The following is a 26,823-nucleotide window of genomic DNA, read 5'->3' on the forward strand; positions in this document are numbered from 1 at the left end:
ATGGAAAATATTACCATGTATTTTACTAATAGTTCTATACATAATCATGGAACAAAAGCTAGCTTGGACTTACATTTACCAGTGAAAACACGCAAAAAAACTAAAAATAACCTTTTCTATCAGAAAATAAAATTGTGTAGTAAATTGAACAAAGGGGATAAAAAAAGATTGCCAGAATATGTCTGTTTAACAAGGCAGCTAAAATGTTCTTTATAGGTAATACTTATTTAAAAAGGAAAAAAGTGCTTGGATGATTCCGAGTAGTGATTAATAATGGAAAAGAATAACTACAACACCATGTCTCATTACAATACTGTGATACTTCTGTATGAAAATAATAAGTCAAAATCTATACTGTGTTCTAGTCATGGCTTGTCATTCTCCTGTGTTCACCATCTTACTCATCATGGGGAAGAGGGATGCTGACTCAGTTTCTCATGTGAAATGAGCAGAGGACATGAAAATGTACATTAGGGATGTGTGCCCTGTGTGTGCAGGCATAGAGTCCATTTTATGAATGGTCTATAATTAGTGCAAGGGGCATAGCAGCAAGTTCATGGCTCTGGAGTTATCAGTGGGTGTCCTCAATGCAGGCAGCAATGAAGAGAAAGACAGTGTTATATCAAATAATCTTGTTCAATAGATACCAGCTTGCTATATTCATGGTCAGCAGACAAGAACAGTTCTCAGTACATAGAAGCAAAGTTTTTTTTCTGCCAGTAAATACAAGTTCCTTTTTAGTGGTGATAACCTTGCCTGAAGGCCGAAACAAGAAACAATACTTGATTAATGGCCAAATTGCAACATTAATGAATAAATTCTATCTAAATGCCCAGACAGCAAAATAACTCTTAACAGAAGTCCAATTCTAATAGAACAACAGTTAATATCTCCACTAACTAGTCTGTTGGAAGACCAGTATTGAAATGTACTTGAGTAAGCTTGAATTAGGTTGTCAATGTAATTCAAAAAATAAGCAAGTATGTCAATTGTGTTTTCTGGAGTTAGATGTCAACCACTGAAAGTCAATGTCCACAACAGGTGAGAGATTCTAGAGTTTGATGCAACCAAAGTCAACAACCACTACAATTTACAGATACAAACTGTTGATATAGTGTTGTAAGCCACACATTGACTGGTAATGGTCTGTAGCATAGTATTGGCCCTAGGAGGATGGCTCAGCAGAATTTAGGAGGTGGACTGTGATGTGTCTTCCTGGATGCACCAAAGTAAGCCCCTGGTTGTGGAAGAATGGTTGCTCTCAGCACTGGGCCCAGTGGCTTACTTGGCAAACACTAACATATGTGGTCTGTGTGTGGCCTTGAATGGGCTTCCCACAACAGAATACTTTTTGCACTGTTTTCAGTCATGTGTTTATGCACAATAAACTATTCTATGTGCATTGTGACCTCTAGCTGCATATCTAGCACATCCTGGAACCTTATTGGCAGCTAACAGGCTGGCCTCTACTCAGTCTGGGATGCACCTGATGCAGGTTGTGCAGGTTGCCAGTGCACATAGACACATGGCCAAGATATATTATGCCTACCTCCGATAGAAGAGGAGAAAGTACAGCACATCTTGACCTCTTAGGGAACCTCCGTATCAACAATGGCTTCAGGTGCCACTGAAGAGATGGATTCGACTTCCAACAGTGTAGGTGGAGCATCTGCCAGTGTCGTGGAAGAAGTGGAAGTCCCCAGGGCAAGCAACTGGATTTGATCAAGCTGAAGTAGAGAGGTCACATCAGTGAACAAAGAGGGTGAGGAATTAGTGGATCCTGAACAGTCTCCATGGTGAGGTCACAACTGATTGATATGTTTTCGACACACTTTGACAGTAAGGAGAGTGACTTTGACCATCTCTCAGACCACCAAGTGAGAGACACATCTGGGAGTCCACCACTGATGTCCATTAGGGAAAATCAGAGCTCACACAATGTCATGGACAGAAAAACAGTGCCACTTTTGTCACTCAGTGGGAGGATTTATTTGCATGGGAATCAGTAAGGAAAGCAGAGAGCAGTGTGGGTGTCCATGCAGACATTCAGTTGGAGATGAACTGCCTTGCAGAGTAGATTGATAAGAAACCAAAAAGAGGGGCAATGCTACTTCAATAAGTTGATGTACACTCAACTTAGACATTTGAGTCTAAAATGTGTGAACAAAATGTTCAGCCAGGATCAAATGGAGCTATATATATTAGTGCAATACTATTATTTTTGCAAAAGGAGGTGAACTCTGTGGATGAAAATTGTTTACCATTGTTAGTGACAATGGTCTCTGGTAGGCCTTTGATAGAAAAAAATATGGGAAAACATGTGGATAGTTTCACAAGCAGAAGAATTTGTCATTTGACAGACTTATGGAATACCTACACCAGTGTTCACCAGAATCAATCATGTATGGCCTGAAAAGGGGTCCAAGAAATCAAAGTGGTTAAGGGGCCAGAGGTCTGACACCTCCAGCCAGGAAAAATTCCTCTGGGGTGATACTGCTTGCTTGGTTTGGCAAGTATGACAAGCCGTAACTGTAGTGGTGATGTTTGCATCCATGTGACATCAATAGACATGTTGTTGCTCCAGCCATTTAATTAGAGAGTGGCAGGTACAATGGCTTGGGTTCACCCATTATCTTCAGAAATGAGGAAGACCCAACTGAGGACTGAGAGATCATGACACCAGTGTCAATATGCTTGAACCTCCAGATGCTGGAGCTGTTTCCAGTCGGCCAATGACCTCACCCGTATCTGGCTTAGTACCTCACACAGAAGTGGATCTTCTGCTGTGTATTGAGCAATGAGCATAGCATTCAGTGCCAAGATGGACACTACTTCCTCAGGTGCCATGTCCAAATGGAAATAGACTTCAGGTTCTATGTCAAAGGCCAGGTCCAGCCACAGAGGTAACCTACAAAGTACATTGCCATTAGCATGATGAGTGCTAGAGTGGTATTGAGTCTCATACTGATAACTGGAGAGGAAAAGAGCCCATCAATGGAAATGGTGTACCATCTTCATAGGCACTGGAAGAAAAATTTTAACAACGGGGAAGAGAGATTTATGATCTTTAAGGAGATTGAACTGGTGACCATTGATGTATCCATGAAAATTTTAACACAAAAAAGTATCGTTAGGACCTCTTTTTCTATTTGACTATAGTTTCTTTGGGATAGTGACAGGGTGTTGGAAACAAAGGGAATAGGATGTGCTACACCATCTATCATTTGAAAAAGGAGTGTCCTGCTCCATAATCCAATGCACCTATTGTCGAGATCAATTGTTGGGATGGTTCATATGCCACCAAACAAGTGGTACAACAATGCCATTTCAAAGCTTGGAAGACCTTCTCAGACTCTGGCAATCAGTCCACTTCACAGTCTTGTGGAGCAGTTTCAAGAACAGACTTCAGTTGATTATTGTCAGAAGGAGATTTTGTGGCAGGGGGAAGATTCATGTAGCACTGAAAAGAATTTGCGAAGATATTCTACTTGGTGAATAAAAAAATACTTATCTTTATTACACTTGATGTTATCATGGTGCACCACCTTGAAGAAGAGCACAGGTTATCCAGCATATGGTCAGTTTTGCCTGCAACAATTATGTCATCAAGGTAGTTCTCCACTCTGGGGATCTTCCTTGTGAGCTGCTCCAGGTACCTCTTAAATATAACTTATGCACTGGTTATGCCAAAAGGCGGTTTTATATATTGAAAAATACCAAAGGGGCTGTTGGTTACCAAAAGATGTTGGGAGCCTCTGTCCAACAGTAACTGGAGGTAAGCATTTATGAGATCTATTCTGGCAAAGAGTCATCCCCCAGATAAATGTGAGATGATATATCCTTGACTTTGGTGATCAGATAGGCATCCACTACAGACTGATCATTAATTGTGCACCTAAAATCTCCACAGATCTGCTGCACTCTGTTGGGTTTCTCCATGAGGACACTTTTGGAGACCAATCAACTACTGGGAATAGGCATGAGGATGTTCTTCTCTTGCAAGTGCTGTAGCTTAACACACAAGTTATCCTAAAGTGTATGTGGGACATTTTAGGCCTTATAAAACTTGGGTGTAGCCATGAGCAGTAGGGTGATATGAGTCTCAAATCTGACAACACTCATCATAGGCTTGTCAAAGGTAGAGTGGAACTGGGTAACCAATTCATGAAATTTCAAATGGTCAGTTAATGCTCTGATCAAGCTGAAACATAATTGGGACCTCATTAATCCTCAAAGTAAGAGCAATGACCTTTTGGGTATGTGGAAATACTGACTGCACCAAGGAAACATCTGGGCAACTTTGAGGCTTGTCCTTCTTTCCAGAGTTGGAAGTATCAAGGTGAGTAGCATTCGTTGTCATTATGTTGGACAACTGACACACTTCTCCTTTATGTTCCTCCTTGTCACAGGCATTGCACTTGATTTGCTGGTGGGGGCATTGTTGGCGGGTGTGCTGAAAGAAACAGTTGTGACAAGATGGTATGGGTTGGGGTACTGACCAACTGAAAAGTCCTTAGGGGTGACAGTGGCTTCTGATCGTGCAGACAGACTTGAGGGATGGGGTGGATCAACATGCCAGTCGGGTGGCATATATTGATGAAGGGTCTTTCATGGAGGCAGTCAACTGCAATGATTGCTGAAGTGCCCTTATAATAGGAAGACAAGTGCCCAATGAGGGACCCTGTAACTTCATGAAATCAGTTCATTGGATATCATTTGGTGCATGCATGAGAATAATATCATGAACTAAAGAACTGCATATGATTGCTTACATTCAGGGTTAGGACAAAGGAATTGACAGACCCTGGCTAATCCTTGAAGGTGAGTAATCCAGTCCTGTAGGACTGCACAGTAGTCTTATGACAGCTACAGAACTTGTACCATGCAGCTCCCAAGTGGACCTGAGAATTGAAATAGTCTGACAGGCTTACTTTCAAGTACTTATAGGGGATGGCATGTAGTTTTACCTCTGGGTGAAGCTGTTGCAACAGGTGAGAGCTGTTGGGACCCACATGGGCCAAAAGGTATGCCACTGCTGAGTGTCACTGAGTGTTAACTGTTATGTCAAGTACAATGAAATGTTTTTCCATGTGCATGACTCAATTTGCCCATGGTTCTGTTTTCTTGTCAAACAACTGAAAAAGTGGTGGTGCTGTCCAGAAACTCTTCACCAACATGTCGAAACTTGACAGGCAGTGGGAGTCATCTGGTACCAAGGCCAAGAGAACTTCTAGGTGTTCCATCAAGACCTGATTGGTCTGCATAATCTGATCCATCATGATCTGCATCTGTTATAGCAGCAGCATGACCTGCTGGGATGCATCCACAGGTTGCAACATTGCCAATAAAAATACAAATCACCAGAGTAAGAAAACAAAACCTAAACACACACTCTCTGCCTGTTGGTGTTAACTAAACATGCTGGTCACATTGCAAAAGTGGGAAGATCCCCGTCACCACTACTATATCTGTGATCAGTAGGCAAGAACAATTTTCAGAATCTAAAGAAACAAAGTTTGTTTCCTGTGAGTAAACACAAATTCCGTTTAGTGGTGGTAACCTTGGCTGAAGGCTGAAATAAGAATCAATAACTGGCTGGTGGCTGCATTACAACAATAACAAATAAATTCTTGCTAAATGTCTATACATAAAAATAACTTTTGACCCAAGACCAGTTGTAATTTAACATCAACTAATATCTCTACTAAGTAGCCTTGTGGAAAGCCAGTATTGAAAGGTAATTAAGACAGTTTGAACTAGGCTGTCAACATAATTCAGAAAATGAACAAGTATGTCAATTATGTTTTCTTTCATTAGACATCAATTACTGGTAGTCAATGACCACAATAGGTCAGAGATTTTTGAGTTTGGTGCAACCAAAATCAGACACTAGTATAATTTACAGATCCAGACTGTTGACATGGCATCTTAGGATCTCACATTGATTGGTAATTGTTCAGAGTGTAGTGGTGCCCGTGGGAGGACGACTTGGTGGCATAGCAGTGGTGGACCATGATGTGTCTTCCTGGATGCACCAGAGAAAGCCTCTGATTGTGGAAGAGTTATTGCTACCAGCACCTAGCTTGCTGGTTTACTCACTGAAGACTGACTTCTCAGGTCTGTGAATGTACTTCAATGGGTTGCTTATGGCAGAATACTCTGTATGCTATCTTCAATGATGTGGCTCCTCGCAGCTGACAGTGTGACCTGGTTTCTGCTTGGTGGTCAACAGTTTGGCCCCTGCTCAGCCCAGGGCCCAAATGATGGATCTGTTGTACAGGTGGCCATTGTGCATAAGGCACTCAACTAAGATCTATTACAACCAAGTTAGGCAGTGCAGAAATTGAGAAACTGAGAGAATATTTGGAATGATGAAGTCTGCTCTGTCCAGCCACCCTGATTTAGGTTTTCTGTGGCTTTCTCATATCAGTTCAGGCAAATGCCAGGACAGTTCTTTCATTAAGGCCACAGCTGTCAACACATCTAATACTAATGGTGCATGCTTAGACAGTGAAGCACCAAAGAATTTGGTACAGGCACGCATATTCAATTTTAGAGATATGCAAACAGGCAGAATATGGCACTGTGGTAGGCAATGCCTATGTAAGACATGTGTCTGGCACAGTTGTTAGATTGGTTACTGCTGCTACGATGGCAGGTTATCAAGATTTAAGTGAGTCTGAACATGGTGTCATAGTTGGTGCACGAGCAATGGGACATAGCATCTCCGAGGTGATGAAGCACAAATTTTCCTGTACAACCATTCCACGAGTGTACCGTGAATATCAGGAAATGCTGTAAATATATCAAATCTCATACATCTCCATGACCTGAAAAAGATCCTGCAAGAACAGGACCAATGACAAGTGAAGAGAATCATTCAATGTGACAGATGTGCAACCCTTCCACAAATTGCTGCAGATTTCAATGCTGGGCCATCAACAAGTGTCAGCACATAAAACATCATTGATATGGGCTTTTGGGGCCAAATGCCCATTTAAGTATCCTTGATGACTGCATGATACAAAGCTTTATGCCTTTCCTGGGCCTGTCAACACCGACATTGAACTGTTGATGACTGGAAACATGTTGCCTAGTTGGACTAGTCTTGTTTCAAATTGTACCAAGCGGATGGACATGTACAGGTATGGAGACAGTCTCATGAATCCATGGCCCTAAATGTCAGCAGGGGACTGTTCTAGCTGGTGGAGGCTCTGTAATGATGTGGGGCATGTGCAGTTGGAGTGATATGGGACACCTTGTATGTCTAGATATGACTCTGACAGGTGAAACATCTGTAAGCATCCTGTCTGATCACCTGCATCCATTCATGTCCATTGTGCATTGCGGTGGACTTGGGCAATTCCAGCAGGACAGTGCAACACCCCGTACATCCAGAATTGCTACAGAGTGGCTCCAGGATCATTCTTCTGAATTTAAATGTCTTGCAATACTCTGTTCAGAAGAGATCTCCACCCCCTCATACTCTTACGGATTTGTGGGTAGTGGATAGTGTGCTGAAATGCAACTTCCTGGCAAATTAAAACTGAAATGCAGGAGAGCTTCTGTAACGTTTGGAAAATAGGAGACGAGGTACTGGCAGAAGTAAAGCTGTGAGTCGTGCTTGGGTAGCTCAGTTGGTAAAGCACTTGCCCACGAAAGGCAAAGGTCCTGATTTCGAGTCTCGGTCTGGCACACAGTTTTAATCTGCCAGGAAGTTTTAGGATTCATTGTGTCAGTTTCCTCCAGCACTACTTCAGACATTAGTCAAGTTCATGCCACACCGTATTGCAGCACATCTGCGTGCTCGTGGGGGGCCTGTGTGATATTAGGCTGGTGTATCAGTCCCTTTGGCTCTGCAGTGAATATTCTAGGTGAATATATATTTTTGAGCTATTTATTTTCATTGTATTATGATGACAAATCTAATATCATTGTAAAATGATAATTGAATAAGTACATAAATAAATAATAATATGTCAAAATATAGGGTGTATACCCTAGCATATGGTGCACACAATGTGTTTGTATTGTCATATGATGCCACACTACTTCAGTGCTGCTGTAAAGGGATCATCTGACTATTACAGATGGGAATTGAAAATTAGTTAAGGAACTGCATGTCATGTTCACTGAGATTACCTGAGCTCACATATCTGGACATCTTTTCTTTTAAGTAGATCATGTATAGAACTCATCAGTCAAACTGACATTACCTCTGATACCTTTCAGGACATACTATACATTTTTATCACATACTAGGTAATGATCCTTTGTTGAGCAGCATATGTTCACATTGGTGGTCATACTTTTGAAGATATCTTGTGAGTTTCACATCTGTTAAAATCACATTGCATGATTTTCTGTAACAACTGTGCTAATATTTTGTGGAGTTATAAACTGAGGTCAGTGGCTATACCTTTGGCTTAGCACTCTCTACTTTCAGTGAATAGTTTTGCAACACACATTTTTCATTACAATGAAAAGGTTTATCTACTGAATCCATGAATATTGAGTAACTGTAATGTCTCAGCAGTTTTTGTCTTCACATTCAGAACATACTATCTGCAGCACCTCAGCTTTTATGGGAGAAAAGGGATGGTTTCCTAATACAGATCATTACAGGGGAAGAGTAGCAAGTCCATCGCTACCATCATGAGTCAAGGCACTCATTCATTGAATCTAAGCACCCCTTCTTCCCAACAAAAAAATGGATGAGAGATTGCCATGATCATGTGAGGTTATGCAGACACTGTTTTGGAAAATGCAGTTGCTGAGATTACAGTCTCATCATGGTAATTTCAATGACACATCCCATTCCTCCATACTACAGGAACAGTCACAGGTCATAAACTGCAACCGACCTGGATAGTGAACACAAGTTTTCTGGATGGCAATGCCTGCCCTCACACAAAAGACAGATACATGGGCTGTAGCAAATGTTTTACTGGGTATGCTTGAAATTCCCACTTACAGTCCCAGGACCTGATGGCACCTCTGTCTGATTTTGTACTCAGTTAACAGCTGTGTTAGCCCCTCTGTTAACTACAATCTGAAATATATCTCTCAAACAAAAAACTGTACCCAGTAGTTAGAAGAAAGCACAGGTCACACCTATCTTCAGTAAGAGTAGCAGAAGTGATCCTTTCAGCATCATTGACATCCATTTACTGTAGAATCTTAAAATGTATTCTGAGTGAAAATATAATGGAATATCTCAAACAGAACAACCTTCTCCATGCCAACCAATATGGAGTTTGAAAACATAGATCACGTGAAACCCAACTCTCACTTTTCTCACATGACAACTTGAAAGCCATTGATCAAGTCAGTCAGGTAAATACAGTAGTTCTTGATTTCTGAAAAGCATTTGACTGAGTACTACATCTACACTTATTATAAAAAGAACAAATATGTGGGATATCAGATGAAAAATATGAATGAATTGAGAATTTCTTGGTATGGAGGATGCAGTATGTTATTTTGGAAGGAGAGCCACTGGCAGATTTGTGTATACCCCAGGAAGTGTACAATAATAATAGGAACCTCAGACTTGTTGGAGATGATGCAGTTATCTACAAAAAAATACAACCTGGAAGAAGCTGTTTGAATATTCACTCAGACCTTGACAAGATTTCAAAGTGGCGCAATGAATAGCAGTTTGCTTTAAATGTTCAGAATTGTGCACTTCACAAAATGAAAAAAACATAGTTCCCAATGATTATAATATCATCTAGTCACAACTGAAATGAGTAAACTCATGCAAATACCTGTGTATATCTTTTGCATGACATGAAGTAAAATGATTGCATAAGCTCAGTCATGGATAAAGCAGGTAGTGGGCTTCAGTTTACAGGTAACACTAGAGAAATACAATCAATCTACAAAAGAGATCATTCAGAAATAGCTTGTGTGACCCACCCTAGAATATTGCTCAAGTGTATGGCATCTGTACCAAGTAGTTCTGGCAGGGGACACTGAATGTATACAGAAAAGGGCATTATGAACAGTCACAGGTTTATTTGACCCAAACGAGAGTGTCACTGAGATGTTGAAAGAACTGAACTGTCAGACTTGAAGACAGGCAGAAACTATCCTGAGAAAGTCTGCAAGCAAAATTCCAAGAACCCACTTTAAATGATGATTCCAGGAATATTCTGCAACCCCTACACATCACTCCTATAGGAATCATGAGGATGAGGTTAGGTCAACTACAGCATGTACAAGGCATTTAAATAATCATTTTTCTCACTCTCCATATGTGAATGGAATGAGAAAAAAACCCTAATAATCAGTACAGTGGGATGCACCCTCTGCCATGCAGTTCGCAGTGGTTCACGGACTGTAGATATAGATGTAGAAATACTCTACTTTAGGATTCTTCCCAAAGGTTGGCATCTACCTTGTCCCCCATCAATTGATTTATGTGGTCATTCCACTTTAATCAACTCTCAACAGCAACTCCCAAATACCTTAAAATCATGACTGAGTCTAGGAACTGATTGCTGATGATGTAGTGAAAATGATATTGAATTTACACACTTTGGACCTTTCCAACCATACACACGCTGCCCACCCTCCAAAATAAACTTAGGCCATTATCCCAGTTGGGGTTTGGGTACTTTGGGTACTTTGGGGATAAACATACTCTATGTGTAACTGCATTGGAGGGGTAACTATGTGGCGATGAGACTGACTAATGTTTCCTGAAGAGTGACAGCAGCCTTTTCAGTAGTTACAAGGGCAACAGTCTGGAAGATCGATTGTCCTGACCATGTTACATTAGGCATCATTTACTCATACTGTGAACAGCTGACAGCAAGAGGAAACTACAGCAGTTATATTTTTCCAATAACATTTAGCACTATTCTATGGTTTAATGATGTAGCAGCAACATCTTGAGTAAAATATTCTGGAGATAACATGGTACCCTTGTTGGAGCTACAGGTGGGAACTACTGAAGAGAATGGCCTCACCAGAAAAAAAGAAATGAATTTAGCATTCTATGACTCAGAGCAGAAATTTTAGATCCTTTCTACATCTTCATACATACACTGCAAAGCTCCATAAAATGCATGGTGGAGGGTACTTAGTACCACTGTTAGTAGCTCACTGTTCTTTTCTACTTGTAAATGGAGGAAGGAAGAAATGACTGTCTGTATGCCTCTGTACAAGCACTTATATCTTTTGCTGTGTCTACATGATCCTTACACAAATTCAATATTGGCAGCAGTAGAATTATTCTGCAGTCAGCCACAAATGCCTTTAAATTTTCTCAGTACTGTTTTATGCAAAGAATGTCATCTTCGATCCAGCAATTCCCATTTGAGCTCCAGTAGAATATCTATAATACTCACAAGTCTATCAGACCTGTTGGTAACAAATTTAGCAGCACACCTCTGGGTTGCTTTCATGTCTTCCTTTAAACCGACTTAGTGGGACTCCAAAACACTTGAGCAGTACTCAAGAGACTGAGTCACACTAATGTTCCATATGCAGACTCCTTTATAAATGAGCTACACTTTCCTAAAATTCTCCCAATACACCAAAGTCAACAAATCACCTCCCCTGCTACTGACTTTATGTGCTCATTTCATACTGCTTACAACATTACTCATAGATATTTAGTTGACATGGTTCTGTCAAGCAGCACACCACTAATACTGTATCTGAACATCATAGGATTGTTTTTCCTACTCATCTCCCTGAACTTACATTTTTCTACATTCAGAGCAAGCTGCCATTCATCACACCAAATAGAAAGTCTGTCTAACATCCTCTATCCTCATACATTCTCTCAAGGGTGACACTTTCCTGTACACTGAAACATCATCAGCAAACTCTCACAGACTGCTGCTTGCCTTATCTATCAGATCGTTTATGTATATAGAGAACAAGAGCGGCCTTATCATACTTCCCTGGGCACTCCCCACTGTAACCTTGTCTCTGATGAACACTTGCCATCTAGAAAAATGCACTCTTTGAGCCACTCATATATCTGGGAACCTATTCTGTATGAATTTGATATGTATTCCCAGTTGTGAATATGGAAAACCATCAGGTATTTAATGGAATGACAACAATGAAAATTGATGCCAGACCTGATCTCATACCCAAATTTCCCAATTCATCCGGGCGGTCACCTTAAACACTTTGGCTATCTGTGCATTGCTCATGCATGTCCAAAAGAATGTTGCAGAGTACTTCTTTACTATGCGGGCACTGTAATATTGTATTTATCCACCAATACCAGGCAGCTACTTTCAATTAAAATGTCCTCTTCCTGCACGAGAATTACATAATGTCGCATTCGGGAGGATGACGGTTCAATCCCGCGTCCGGCCATCCTGATTTAGGTTTTCCGTGATTTCCCTAAATCAGTCCAGGCAAATGCCGGGATGGTTCCTCTGAAAGGGCACGGCCGACTTCCTTCCCCATCCTTCCCTAATCCGATGAGACCGATGACCACGCTGTCTGGTCTCCTTCCCCAAACCAACCAACCAACCAACCAATTACATAATGTGTATGAGAGCAGGTTGTAATGCATGAAAGATGATGATGGAAGTTTGTGTCTGGCCATCAGCTGTGCATGGATATCAAAAGTGGTTAAGGCAACAACTTGCATAAAGCAGGAAATCCAGATCTGAGTCTCAGCCAGGCATAAATTTTCATTTTTAGCATTCCGTTATACAGCTGATGGTCATCCAGATTGACAGTTGTGAATACATTTCATTATTTCATGATGGCTGTAGTTGCCACAGTACTTGTTTCTTCAGACACACATGCATGTCTGAATGAACACTGCGTAGTACTTATTAACAACACAGGCACTGAAATATCACATTCCACATGATTGAACAATTGTTAACTGCCTGCAGTGGGATATTGTGTCAAATGCTTTCTAGATATCTAGAAGTATGGATTCTGCCTATTGCCCTTCACCTATGGTTCACAGAACATTATGCAAGAAAAGGGCAAGCTGAATTTTGCATGAGCAATGATTTCTAAATCTCTACCAAGTTGTGGACAGAAGCTTCTCTGTCTGAAGGAAATTTGTTATATTCAAGCTTAAAATGTGCTCAGTTCTTCAACAGTCCACTGTATAATTTTGCAGATCCATTCTTTTACCCTTCTTATATACAGGTGACCACCTCCCCTTTTTTTCCAGACACTTGGAATTTTGAGGCGAGTGAGAGATTCATCAAGATTCATCGTGAATGCAAGCTTAGTAAGGGACCAGTTACTTCTTAAAGGTGAACCGGTATTCCATCTGGACCAAGCATCTTATTTGTTTTCCACTCTTTCAGTTGCTTTCAATGCCCAGGATGCCTATTTCTGTATCCTCCACTCAGGAGCCTATGCAGCACTCAAAGTATGATATGTCTGTAGGCTCCTCCTGCATGAACAGTGTTTTAATTGCAAAATTTAAAACTCCAGCTTTCCTTTCACTGGTTATGCATTTATTTCTATAAATGATCAAGAAAGTTTATCCTGTTCAATGACTGTTTAACAAAAACCAACTTTGATACTGACTTGTGAGACAACACATGTGAAAGTGCACTGTTGATAATCTGCCCCTGTCATAGGATGCTTAAAGTGGTTGCCTGTGAAAAACATTTAATGGGAGGGATGAAACTGGTTACTTGTTGCTGTAATTCACAGTGTTGAGAAAAGTCATGGGATACATTCTAATATCATGTCAGACCTCCTTTTTCCCTGTGTAGTGTAGCAACTCAATATGGAATGGACTCCAAAAGTTGTTGGAACTCCCCTCAAGAAATACTGAACCCTGCTGTCTCTATAACAATCTGTAATTGTGAAGGTGTTGCTGGTGCAGGATTTTGTGCATGAACTGACTTCTTGATTATGCCTGATAAATATTCAGTACCATTCATGTTAGGCAGTCTGGGTGGCCAAATCATTCACTCAAACTGTCCAAAAAGTTCTTCAAACCAATAGTGAACAATTGTGACCTTGTGACATGGTGTATTGCTATCCATAAATATTCCATCATTGTTAGGGAACATGAATTCCATGAAGGGCTGCAAATGATCTCCAAGTAACTGAACATAATCATTTCAGTGACTTGTTCCATGTCATGTAAACAAAGCCAAAATCATTGTAGAGGCACCACCTGCTCACACAGTGCCTTTTTGACAACTTGGGTCCATGGCTTTGTGGAGTATGTGCCACACTTGAACCCGATCATCAGCTCTTACCACCTGACATTGGGACTCATCTGACCATGCCACAGTTTTACACTCATCTAGGGTCCAATTGATATGGTCATGAATCCAGTAGAGGCACTGAAGGCAATGTCATGCTATTAGCAAAGACATTCACATTGGTCATCTGCTGCCATGCCTCATTAACACCAAATTTTGCCACAATGTACTAACAGATCCATTCATCATAGATCCCACATTGATTTTTGCTGTTATTTCATGCAGTGTTGCATGTCTGTTGGTACTGACAACTCTACACAAATTCCACTGCTCTCTGTTGTTAAGTGAATGCCATCAGCTACTGCATTGTTTAATGTGAGAGGTAATGGCTAAAATTTGGTATTCTTAGCACATTCTTGACACTGTGTCTCAAAATACTGAATTTCCTAATGATTTCTGAAATTGATTGCCCCTTCTGTCTAGCTCCAACTAGCATTCCACATTTGAAGTCTGTTAATTCCTGTTGTGCGACCATAATTACATTAGAAAACTTTTGACAAGACTCACCTGAGTACAAATGACAGCTCCACCCATGCTCTGCCCTTTTATATCCTGTTTACATGATACTACCACTATCTGTATATGTGCACATTGCTACCTCATTACTTTTGTGATAATGTGTTATCAATAAGTAATGGGAACTACTGTAATTTTTCAGGCATTATACATCCTATTTTTAATTTTTTAATCTTGTTGGTTCCTGATGTCTGTTTATATTTTCAGCTGTTTTCAATATTTAGTTAATTGTTGACAGTCAAAAAGCATATACATATTTTGAGTAGACTCAGTGGAACTTTACAAGAAGAATAAATGTTCTGAAGAGGGTCAAGAAGATGCTGAAGACAATGACCACCCTGGTCACCCAAGAACATCAATTACTAACAAAAACACGGAAGACATAAAGAACATGATTCTATAAAATTACCAAATCTCCATTAGAGAGGTTGCTGATAATGTCAGCATATTTTTTGACTCATGTCAACCAATTTTTTGCATGTTTTGGATGTGAAACATGTAGCACCAAAGTTTGTTATGAAATTATTGAATTTCAACCAAAAATGGTGTCACATTGATATCACTCAGGAACTGCTGAATGAATTCAACAATGATCCACAACTTCTAAACAATGTTGTAACAGGTGAAGAAACATGGGTATACTGGTATGACTTTGAAACCAAGGCCCAATCACCCAAATGGAAGCTGCCTGAAGACCCAAGACCAATAAAATTTGACATGTTCAACCACATGTGAATGCACTTCTCACTTTTAGTGCATAATGATTTCCTGTCTTATAGTTGTACAGTTGATAAGGAATACAAATTATATCATGATAATGCTCCACCTCACACCTCAATACTTGTTCATAGTTTTTTGACAAGAAAAAAATTTCTCTGTTGCCTCATCCACCATATTTGCTGAACACAGCCCACAGTGACTTCTTTGTGGTTGTGAAGCTGAAGAGAACCATGAGGGGATGCCATTTTACCAACATTAATGAGATAAAAACAGAATCTCTGAAGGAGTTGAACACCATAACGAAATGTGAGTTCCAGAAGTGCTGCCAATAATGTGTGTGAAAGGTATCTTCCTGCTTTATTGATCTGCGTTGCAGGGCAGCCAGCATGTCAGAGGCAAGAATTTGTTTTTCTGGCCCCCAGTGTGTAGGCTGGTCTGCACGAGAAGCACCTTGTGATGGAATAGTACTGTCCTCCATTATCAATCTTTTTGGTACGGCAGCCAACACCATTTTCAAGCACCTTACATATAGACTGTCCTGCATGACAGATGTGTTGTTGTTGCTGTTTTTGTATCAGCTCACAAATCAACCTTTTTTATTGTGGCTGCACATGCAGATGGACACTTCTGGGAGAAGTTTGCGATGGATATAGGAGTAAATGGACTGAGAGGAGGGGTTGAAGGGGATGATTGAGAGAGGGGGGCAGAGAAGGGGGTGACTGAGAGAGGGAGGCAGAAGAGGATAAGGAAAGGAGGAGGAGGAGATGAATAAGGAGAAGGAGGCACGAGGAGGTAGGTAGGGTGAATGAGGTAGAGGGAGAAGGGGGAGAAGATTAGGGAGATGTGGGGATGAGGAGACGAACAGAGAGCAGTTGGCAGGAGGAGATAGATAGTGGGAGGGAGACAAGAGGACATGGACAGAGAAATGAAGCAGGAAGAATGGACAGAGTAAGAGGGGAACAGGAGTTGGATATAGGGAGAAGGCTTGAGGAGGAGGCTTACAATGAGAGGGAGGTGGAAGAGATGGATAGAGACAGGTGTGAGGAGGGGACAGACAGAGAGAGTGAAAGAAAAAATGGACAAAGAGAGGGGGAGGGGGAGATGGAGAGACAGAGGAAGTGAGGAGCGGCTGATGGACAGACAGAGGTGGGAGAATGAAGTGGACAGAGAGACAGGGGGAGGAGGGTATGTGTGCAATATACAGTAGATTTCAAACACGTAAATCAGCAGAACAACAGGGAAAAGGCTGCTAGTGACAATAAATGTGAAACAGATCTCATTAATTTAAAATTTTGTGGTGTGTTGTATTAGATAATTTCTCATAAAGCCAGTTTTACAGCAATTCAATGAAGTTTCTGCTATGAGACACCAGGTGCAGAATAGAATTTACAGGTAGGTAACTGTTCATGTGGTGCCCAGGGTGAGGATCACATTGCAGATGAGGCACCGTGAATAAGAAATTACAGGTTTTAGTACAGATGTATATGACAGAACTTGCGAACTGTTGACAGTGTTTTACATGGACAGGCAAAATGGAGTGCCTACAGTAGGGTGTTGTCAGCAATATACAACATTGTGAGACATTTTGGCCCTTACATTAAAGCCTAGCCACTGACAGTGTTCGTGTTCACAGACCATAAACCCATCATGTCATCCTTCCACATCAACAATAATTGTTTGCCATGGCAGTTTTGGCACATAGAATTAGTCAGCTAGGTCAACACAGACATACTGCATATTAGAGGCACAGAGAACAAAGTTGTCAACTATTTTCATGAGTACAGAGTATAGTCAGCATTTTAAATTATGATGACCTCACCACAGCACAAGAGACAGATCAAGAGCTGCACTACTTGCCAACAGACTGGCCCATAGGATTGTGACTGGAGCAGACAGATGTGCCAGGAAGCTAAGTCAAGATATGGCATGATGTCTCATGATGGAGGCTATGGCCATACATTACTCAGTGATTCCGCAAAGGGGCATTTGACAGTATCCAAAACCTAGCACACCCAGGGACAAATGCCACTATCAAGTCTCTAAATGAGCACTTTGTGTGGCCATCAATCAAAAAGGATGAGAGGAACGGGACTCATTTATGCTCTCAATGTCAGCATTATAAAGCAGGACATCAGGTTGGACAGAGACTATACCAGTCACAGACATAGCAACCAAGACAATAGTGAAGACATTCATTGCACATTGGTTAGCACATTTTGGAAGCCCACTGAATATTACAACAGACCAGGGCTGACAATCTGAATATAATCTGTTCAGCAAACTGACTAGACTGTATGGGTTTTAGTACCATCACATATGAACTTATAATCTAGTGAGCAACAGAATGATTGTAATGTGGCACAGAGCACTGAAGCCAGCCCTCTTGTGTCACTGAAAGGGTTGAACAGAGGTGCTACCACTATTACTTCTAGGTTTACAGACTGTGTATAAGGTGGATATAGGCACATCAGTATCAGAGATGGTTTACAGGGAGCTGTTGAGGATTCTGGCACACTATTTCACAACTGTACCACTACCAACAGAAATGGAGTTACTGCTGTTGGTGCAGCAGATTCATGACCATGTGCAGGAATGAGGCAGTCACCTGTGTACCACCAGAGCATACATCCAATCTTCATGGACAAAGCAGTGGCAGATTGTTCACACATCATGCTGCACACAGACACTGTCCGGGCTCCTCTACAATCCCCTTATACTGGACCTTACCGTATGTTATGACATGATGCGTATATAATGATATCTTGCAAAATGGAAAGAGCATTAGGGTGTCTGCTGAAAGAGTGACATGGATAAGCAAGTTACCCCCTCAAATCCAAGTCCCTGTGATTACTAATGTTGATGACTTGTGTCATAACAAATTACAAATTGCTGACTGAATTTTTGCACTGCAAGATGGGTGCCATTATCACCCAGGATTCGCCAGGGGTCTACAACAGCAGCAGCTGTATTACACAATGAGGCAGCATTGATAACTGATATGAGCCAAATGTGGCTGGAGAAACATGACACATTTGATGGAGGTCAATGCCATTCAGCTCCCAGGATGCCTCATGATGAACTGCCTGTCAGAAATCAGTCCACTGCTGATTTCACTCAAAATTCCAGCAACAGCTGATAAATCACATGTTGGTGTTGGTTCCATTCATGTTTTGGAGCAGCTACTCACAAATGCACCACACCAAAGATGCACCCAAATGATGGTTGTGAACTCCAGTTGGTGTCACAGGTCATGCAAATAAGCAAGTATGCCTAAACCCTATGCACGTCAGCCAAACCAGTTTGCCTCATGGGACAGAGAATAATGGCCATTTACATTTTCTTGACAGAAAAACAGTTCAGTATCTTCTCATCAACTCAGGCTCTGAAATAAGTACAATCCTGAAACATCTTCCAGGCTTTCAACTTCAGGATCTCTTCTACAGCTCCAGATGGTGAATGATGCACCTATTAAGATGTATGGCACCACCAGTTGCACTGTCAACTTAGGACAGAGCACACTATTTATATAAACATTCATGGTTGCAGACATCAATGAACCGCTGTTGGTCACCCACTTTTTCCACCATTTCCACCTTTGCACTGGTGTATTCCTGGTGTTATCAGAAAATCACTGGTCCATACTCCATCAATGTTGAAAGATTCCTCTGCATCATTGATTAAAAAACTTCAAGACTTATCCCATTCACTAACTAAACAGCAGGCTATGTGAGAGCAGAAAACTGAACATTCAAAATTAGAGAATGAAAATTTGGTGTTACACAGAACTTTGCATGACAAACAAAGCAAACTAGCTGAGGTCAAGTATCACCTGTCACTGTTAACCCATAAGTGGGTGCACCTATGTATAAAGTGCACCAACCACAAATAATGTTGTCTTGTACCATTTCATTGTTCCCTTACATCTGTGAGCCCCTGCCTATTCTTTCATTACTGTTTCAACTAAAACAATGCCGCAGTGTGCTCTCTTATGTCCAAGTGAGCAGCAGTAGCATAAAATAAACATTGAGCTGGGTGAGAAAAAAATGTATGACCCATGCAAGAAAATGACCCAGATTCCAAGCTAGCAGAACAGTTGCATAATGAGGTAGTTATCTACAAGATAATAAGTAATCAAATAAGTGGTTGGCTGTGATCTGATGCAGTTGCACTCATTAATGCTATGAGTGTGTCATTACTGTGAGGTAACACTTTTACGTGGAATCATAGTGATATAATGAAAGTTCATTTTATTATCATTTATTTAAACAATGATTTAGCTCACACAATGTAAGTTTATTTCATTGTTATTTAATTTAACTAAGATTAAATTGTGATTTTGCTCATGCATATTTACTTTGGTAACATAAAGGCAACTATTCTTTCCATGTTCACAAAATATACCACTCGCCTACTTGCATTGTAAAACGTGGTGCATCCACTCGAGAGTCAATGAGTCATGCAATTTCTGACACAAAGCATCCTTCACCTCTCAGTCCTCATCTCTGTGCTATCTTACACACTTCAAAGGAAGCTGAAGAATAGATGAGGAATTGTCTCAGAAGTTGTTGGTGCTGGGTACTGTGAACACTGGCTATAACAAGGACATAAAATGGTTACATAAAGAGGCCTCAAGTAACAGTCACAAATGCATCACCCAGTTGGAATCTTTGGTGATTATTACTACTCTTTCCAACCATGGACTTCATCCAGTAGGTACAGAGCATATACAGGTCAGGGAAGCTTCTCACTCTCCCAGTGTTCCTTCTGTTTCATCTAGTGTTTCTACACTCCCAACACAACATAGCATTAGGATGGAACCATCCACAGAGTAAACAATGCTGAAGGATTTCCAGACTTCCAGAAAGTATGACGTCTAGTTCCAGCAGAGTTATTTTTCGCAAAAACAGCTGTTGAAAAACTATTAAATAACGGTATTGTGTGACTATCAAATACTGTGCACACCTTACCCATCCACTTTGTACCTAAGAGGGATGGCACGTATGGGATGTGAGAAGAATACAGGGCACTGAACACAAGAACAGTGCCCAAACTTGGCAACATTTAATCAATAAGGATCTCAATCACCTTCTATTCTGTTTTGCATACTTTGACAATCTAAGAGTTTTTTCTTCTTTACCCAAGCAATATGAGCTTGCAGCTTGCCTTCTGAGCACTGGATTAATATGGAACAGTGACAAACAAGGACAAATGCCAGATACACAAGGAAGAGATTATGTTCTGGGAAACACAGTGACATGAGATGGTATCAGACCAACTCAAGAACATACAGAACTCCTCCACTAGACACTACACCCTACCAAATTCCTGGGAATGGTTAACTTTTATAGGTATCTCATTCCCCATTCTGCAGAAATTTAGGCTCCTTAACTAATGCCTTGGCAGGTAAAAGTACTTGGGGTAAACAGGCTTTGCTAAGGACCTCCAAGAAGCAACTTTGGTTTGACACTGTCAAAGAGTACCTTCACATGCCTTGGAAGGTAAAAATATTTGGGATAAACAGGCTCTGCTATGGATCTTCAACATGCAACTTGGATTTAACACTATCAAAGAGTACCTTCACAACACCATCACTTTGACACACCCAAAATAAATATGTTCCTAAATCAAAACTTTTTTCTCCCACACAATGTGTTTGATATTCACTGCAGCCTCAGATATTATAGATGTAACTTTAAAATTTGGTGCAGCATTACTAATTCTGTAATTGAAAGTGGTGCTGAAATTTCTAAATTATATTCCAGTTTTAATGGTTACTTAGCCTATCATGTTTTATAGTAGAAAATCACATTTTCCTTAATAAGTTAGACTATTATACACATATTCTTAAATGGCCTTTAGGCTGATGTCTCTATGGTACAATATCCATGCTCTTCAAGTTTGTAACTATATTTGCAATGGCTTTAAAATTTACAACAAAAATGAACTATCTAAAAGCTACTTTAAGAGTCAAACTTACTTTAACATAGATCTGCAATGAATGTCATAAAAATTGTGTATATCATGTATCATTTATTCTGTTGACTTGTTATTGCACAATCCCTACCAGTGAATGACATGCCAAATCTATCCCAGGCTACTGCATACAGCTCCATGGTTTATGCATTCAAGAGTCGGCAGCACAAACAGCATGGACAGGAAGTAGTACCTACTTCCCCTAATCTGTGCTTTCACATAGTAGTCTTCCTTGTTATTGTAGGATTTAACAGTGATGTTACTAGAATAAATTCTTGTGAGTGGATGCATGAGACAGATTTTACAGCATGAAGAATTTCATGGGTGGGGATCTTGAGATAGAGATAATGGTCTGGCATACAGTTTAACAGGGATGTTATGGTTGTTAGAAGAGCAATAAGATGACAGTAGGTGGTGTGTGCAGAATATCAGGGAGAGATGAGCTTTTCATTTCAGGGCTTAGTTTAAAAAAGTCATACCCTGGGCATACTTACGCACTGAGGCTAGGGGGACACTTCTGAGTTTCTTGAAAGTGTGAGCTGCATTTGTCAGAGGTTGAATGTAGGAAACTTTGTGGACAAGATCTGCAAAGTCACTGCAGGAGAGGGAAGCCAGGTGGAGGTCATGGATGTAGATGTTGAGAGATTTAATATTGGAGTTGAAAAGTTTGACATGCCTAGGCTGTAGCAAAGAGAGCATTTGATATAAAATGAGTGGTAGCTGTCAAATTGTTGACATTGTTATTTGTTGGTTACTTTTATATAGATTTAAGTTTGGATGTGACCTACAATAACATAGAGGTCAATGAAACGGTAAGTGGTTTTGGATTTGAAAAGCATGAGGTGAATATGACTTTTAAAAAAGACTTAAGCTGTTGCCATAGCTTTAGACCACAAAGATGTCATTGATAAATCTATAACAAAATAGAGAAACCAGCTTCTAGGTCTTAAGGAATTCCTTTTCCATTAGGGGTATATGGGTCATGAGGGGTAAGGATGTCTGTGAAAGCTGTTGTTCTTGTGAAGACTGTAAGATTTTAACTTTTTTAGCATGGTGTACTTATGCCATATGTGTGTACTTGACCTGGTGTTCTGGACAGCTTCTGTAGCTGATGGCCATTTAACTAGTCACTGAAGTCATGCCCTCATAGAATGTGCAGGTAGTTCCTTCTTCTGTTGTCAGAGGGCTACATTTATGAATTTTCTTAGACTAGAAGTAACTGAGAGATGTACAAGGAGAGACTCATATATAGTTCATTCACAAGTGTTTATGTAGGTAGAAATAGTGTGTAGCCTGCTGACAGAGGCAGCAGTTATGGACATTTTATATGAAGATCGCGGATCAGAAATTAAAGATACTGACAGAGAATTTCATACTCTCCAGATGAAATTAAGAATGATGAATCAGGAATGTATGTGTTTCACTTGTCTGTAAAGCATATAGTTCATTCTCCTGTTTTGTATTGTGAGTCATATTTATTTCTTCATTTCCATTTGCGATTTCTAAGTGCTGATCTAATTCTCTCTCTATTCAGAGAACATTACAGTCACTGTGTGTAGTATTTGGTCATGTGCATATCTCAAAGGAAACTGAAACTAGATGATCAGCCACAACTGCCAATGTCCCAAGAAGAAGTTGGTGTAGTCTCTTAGTTTTCAGACTCAACTGAAGAACTTGATTATTTAGCTTATTTCTTTGGTGACTGCATGATTCAATGCATCAAAAGTGAAGTGAATTGATGTGCTTGTAACATTACTGAAGCAATGAAATGTAAAGACAATCTAAAAATAAACTCTGTATGGCATAAATGGTATGATGTAAATTAACATTGAATTAACTGGTTTTTCAATATTATTTGTCATATGTGCAACCTCAAATCGCTAAAAGTCAGTGGTTATTGTTCAACAGACCCATTTTTGCAGTACCGGTAATTTTTGTGATCAAATTGCTGATCCACAATCAATTTTCTGCTATATCATCAATTGGCCTTTGCATTCCACAGTGCTACCAATATTACGATTCCAAAACTATTTACATTTGAGCTGTATAAATATTCTCAGTTAAATGTATCCACTTCTAAACATTTCCATGCTCTTTCTATGAATGCACACAGAAATATAATTGTAACGGTCAACTTGGAAAACTTTTCTTTCATGACTTTCATGTCTTTTGTGAGCTAAGTGAATTATCTACTTAATTTGTGAATTCTAAAATAAACTCATATTCCTACAAGGTACTAACTTTTCCTTTTCAAATGATGCAAGTAATATGCCTATCAAATTTCTGTATTTTGCAGTTCCATTTAGAAGTAACATAGAATTGCACCAACTCACAATGAAGTATCAGGTGTGAAGAAGTTTTTGTTGAATGTAATTAAGATATTCTGCAACTCAGTCTGAATGGAATGGATAGGGTCATTAGGAACAGTTGTGTGTATTGAGGAATCCAAGAGTTGATGAAGCCTCTCTGCCACATACTTGTCATGCCCATATACAACTGCAATGAAGCCTCAATTTCCAGGGAGAACAATAGTAGAACAGTCTGTCTTCAGGTCACAGATAGCATTGGATTCAACTTGAGTAAGATTTTGGGTATTGGTGATGTGATCTCACAGAGGACTGAGGGGCAACACCAGAACTAAGAAATTCTTGTAATCTGTGGAGAGAATGATTTGTGTAATAATATGATAATCCCCACATAACTAACTTTTCTGTGCCTCTGTCATTGCTTGGTAGATTTCAAACGTTTTCTATTGATGGTATATGGATTCACAAAAATTATTGTTCTGTTTTTTTCTGAGATTAGTTAAAAAGTTGATGAGTATGATTCTTGATTACGTTCAAAACCTATCCCTCAGCTCCATTTTTCATATCCATTCCTACTTCGTTCTTGCTGTTATTAATTGTACAAGAAAATACTGTTATCATGTATCACTAAAGCATATATATTTAATGTGTATGATTAAAAGATATTCATTTTTGTGTATTGGAAGTTTTATATATTTTAATTAAATATACAAAAACTGTGGATGAGTTAGATGTGCAGTATTTATTTCTATGTATCTTTATCACTGCCTGCAGTTATTTGCAGTGCTGTTTTGAGGAAAGTTCACCCTAAAGTCAGTTAATGTCATCACAGGTATTTAGTGGGTTTGGATGCATACAACACTGTTCCCATTGTTTTCTTTAGACAATTAGCCATCCTAGAAAAAAATCTCATTCAAAGCAGAATACATGAGATGTGAGAAGGTGAAGGGTGATGCAGCATTGTTAGCTATATGTCAACGTTCCACTGAACAATTTTGCAAACTTCATGGTTATGCATTCAGAAGACACAAATGTCATGTTAATATATGTTTGTAGCAGTATATTCATAGAAGTCTGACCTTATTATTGTGTATGAATCATCTTGTAGGAATAGCCAAAAAATCTGCTGCTGTGAGTAACTTATTTGACTAATACATGTTCTCCTGTTGTCCCACAGAGAGTTAACTACTCAGTTTTATGAGTCAACAGGACAGAAGATATACATTACCTCCACAGCATATGTTGAGCTAGTAACATTATTTAAGGATTTAATTAACATTAAACAGTATGAAATATTGAAAGTTAAACAGAGATACATGATTGGTCTTGAGAAGTTGTTGTTTGCTGCAGAACAAGTAAGTAATGATCATTGACATAAAAATTTTCCATTTATTGTTGTCTGGTATATACAAAGTGTAGTGAATGTTAATGGTTCAAGTTTTATAAATTGGGTTTCACATGAATGCATTAATACCTCTCTTTAAATATTTCACTTATCTACTTTTTGTGGAGTAAAATACATTTTTGTAGTTATGGCAGTGGTGATTTCATCATATATATATATATATATACATACAACTTCATAGAAGAATTTGTATTCACAGAACTTACCATCAGTATACTAGTGTTTAGAGAAGAATTCAAATGGTAAACTCATAACAGATCTTTGTATTAACCAGTTGGATTACTCTGGTCAAAAATAACCACACCATACAGCCCTGTTAGCTAATGAAAGATGTGCCTTACAGTATACCATGTTCTGCATTATGATAAAGAACATCTTTAATTTCAATATTTTGTTAACCATACTACTAAAAAATTTTCGCAGCTCAGATGATCAAGATGCATTCATTTTAATTGATCCAACTGTGGGTTCTCAGTGAAACAATGTATATACTATTAATTAAATGAAATGTGTTTTGGCCTTGTTTTGAAGAACTTTATTAGTACGTTATGATCTCGATTTATAAATATACAAAGGAATCATGAGATTTAGCTGCTTGCATCAATGGGGTAAGTTGAAAATTTGTGCCAGACTGGGATTCAAACCCAGGTCTCCTGCTCACTAGGCAGATGCTCTGACCACTAAGCCATCCGGACACAGTAATCATTGCAACTGCATGGAGAACCATATCACATCTTCTGTCAGACCCAAATTCTCAACTTATCCACACAGTACTGACGTTGTGCCCCTGCCCACCATCCTCATTACTCACGGATTTTCATAGATTCCTGTAAGAGTCTGAGTGTGGTGTGCATCTGCACTGAAGGACTCATTGGCCAGCCTGATCTTAATTATATATGTGGTGTCTTTCCCTCTGGACATGTTACCTTTATGAAAGATGGGTTAACACATTTCTAACACTATCTTTTAGAAATACAGCTTCAATGATTTTTCCTTCTAAGTAGCGTGTATTTCATATATCTACAGGTATGTGCACTGCAGCAAGAACTCTCTACTCTAAGGCCAAAACTTGTTTCAGCAGCTAATGAAACTGCAGAAATGATGTTGGTTATAGAAAGGGAAACATCACAGGTTGAAAAAGCATCAGCACAGGTACGAGAAGATGAGAAAATTGCAAATACCCAAGCAGCTGCTGCTCAAGAGCTTAAAAATGAATGTGAAGCAGATCTCGCTCAAGCTATCCCAATTCTAGAGGGTATGCTACACATATATTTGATAAAACCTTTTTGATTTAAGTCTGCTTATCCCTCCCTCCCTTAGTCCCCACTCCCCTGAACTCTTCCCTAAGACAACATCAGGGTCACTTTTTATATTTGTTCAGACTAGCAGTTTTGACTCTTGCCAGAGATAATTTTCAGTCATAAATCCAATTACCATGAACTTCAGTTCATCACCAGTGTAGGGCTTTGAGAGTTAACTAAATCTTAATCCTGATGATTAACTGTGATTCATGGTAATTAAATTTGGAGCTGAAGATGACTCTTGCTAGAGTCAAAACCAGTAATCTAAATAAATATAAAAAGTGACCCAGATGGTGTTTCACTTTTTCCACTACTGGCGTATTAAAAGTGGTCACAGCACTATCAGACTTTAAATGTTCAATTACAAAACTTTATGT

At 39.6% G+C, this 26,823-nt stretch overlaps 1 protein-coding gene and 1 non-coding gene across 2 annotated transcripts in view; one reads left to right on the forward strand and one right to left on the reverse strand.

The window, feature by feature from the left end:
• Positions 1–26,823, forward strand: part of LOC124722185 (dynein axonemal heavy chain 7-like) — a 913,348-nt gene that overhangs the window by 501,365 nt on the left and 385,160 nt on the right. Inside the window, exons 18-19 of the mRNA XM_047247384.1 lie at positions 24,918–25,095; positions 26,172–26,400. Of these exons, the coding sequence (XP_047103340.1) occupies positions 24,918–25,095; positions 26,172–26,400 (407 nt within the window). The remainder of the gene's footprint in view (positions 1–24,917; positions 25,096–26,171; positions 26,401–26,823) is intronic.
• Positions 25,768–25,840, reverse strand: Trnat-agu. The gene has a single exon. It is a non-coding gene; the product is annotated as a tRNA-Thr (tRNA).

Source organism: Schistocerca piceifrons, chromosome X (assembly GCF_021461385.2).
Source record: "Schistocerca piceifrons isolate TAMUIC-IGC-003096 chromosome X, iqSchPice1.1, whole genome shotgun sequence".
Classification (NCBI taxonomy): domain Eukaryota; kingdom Metazoa; phylum Arthropoda; class Insecta; order Orthoptera; family Acrididae; genus Schistocerca; species Schistocerca piceifrons.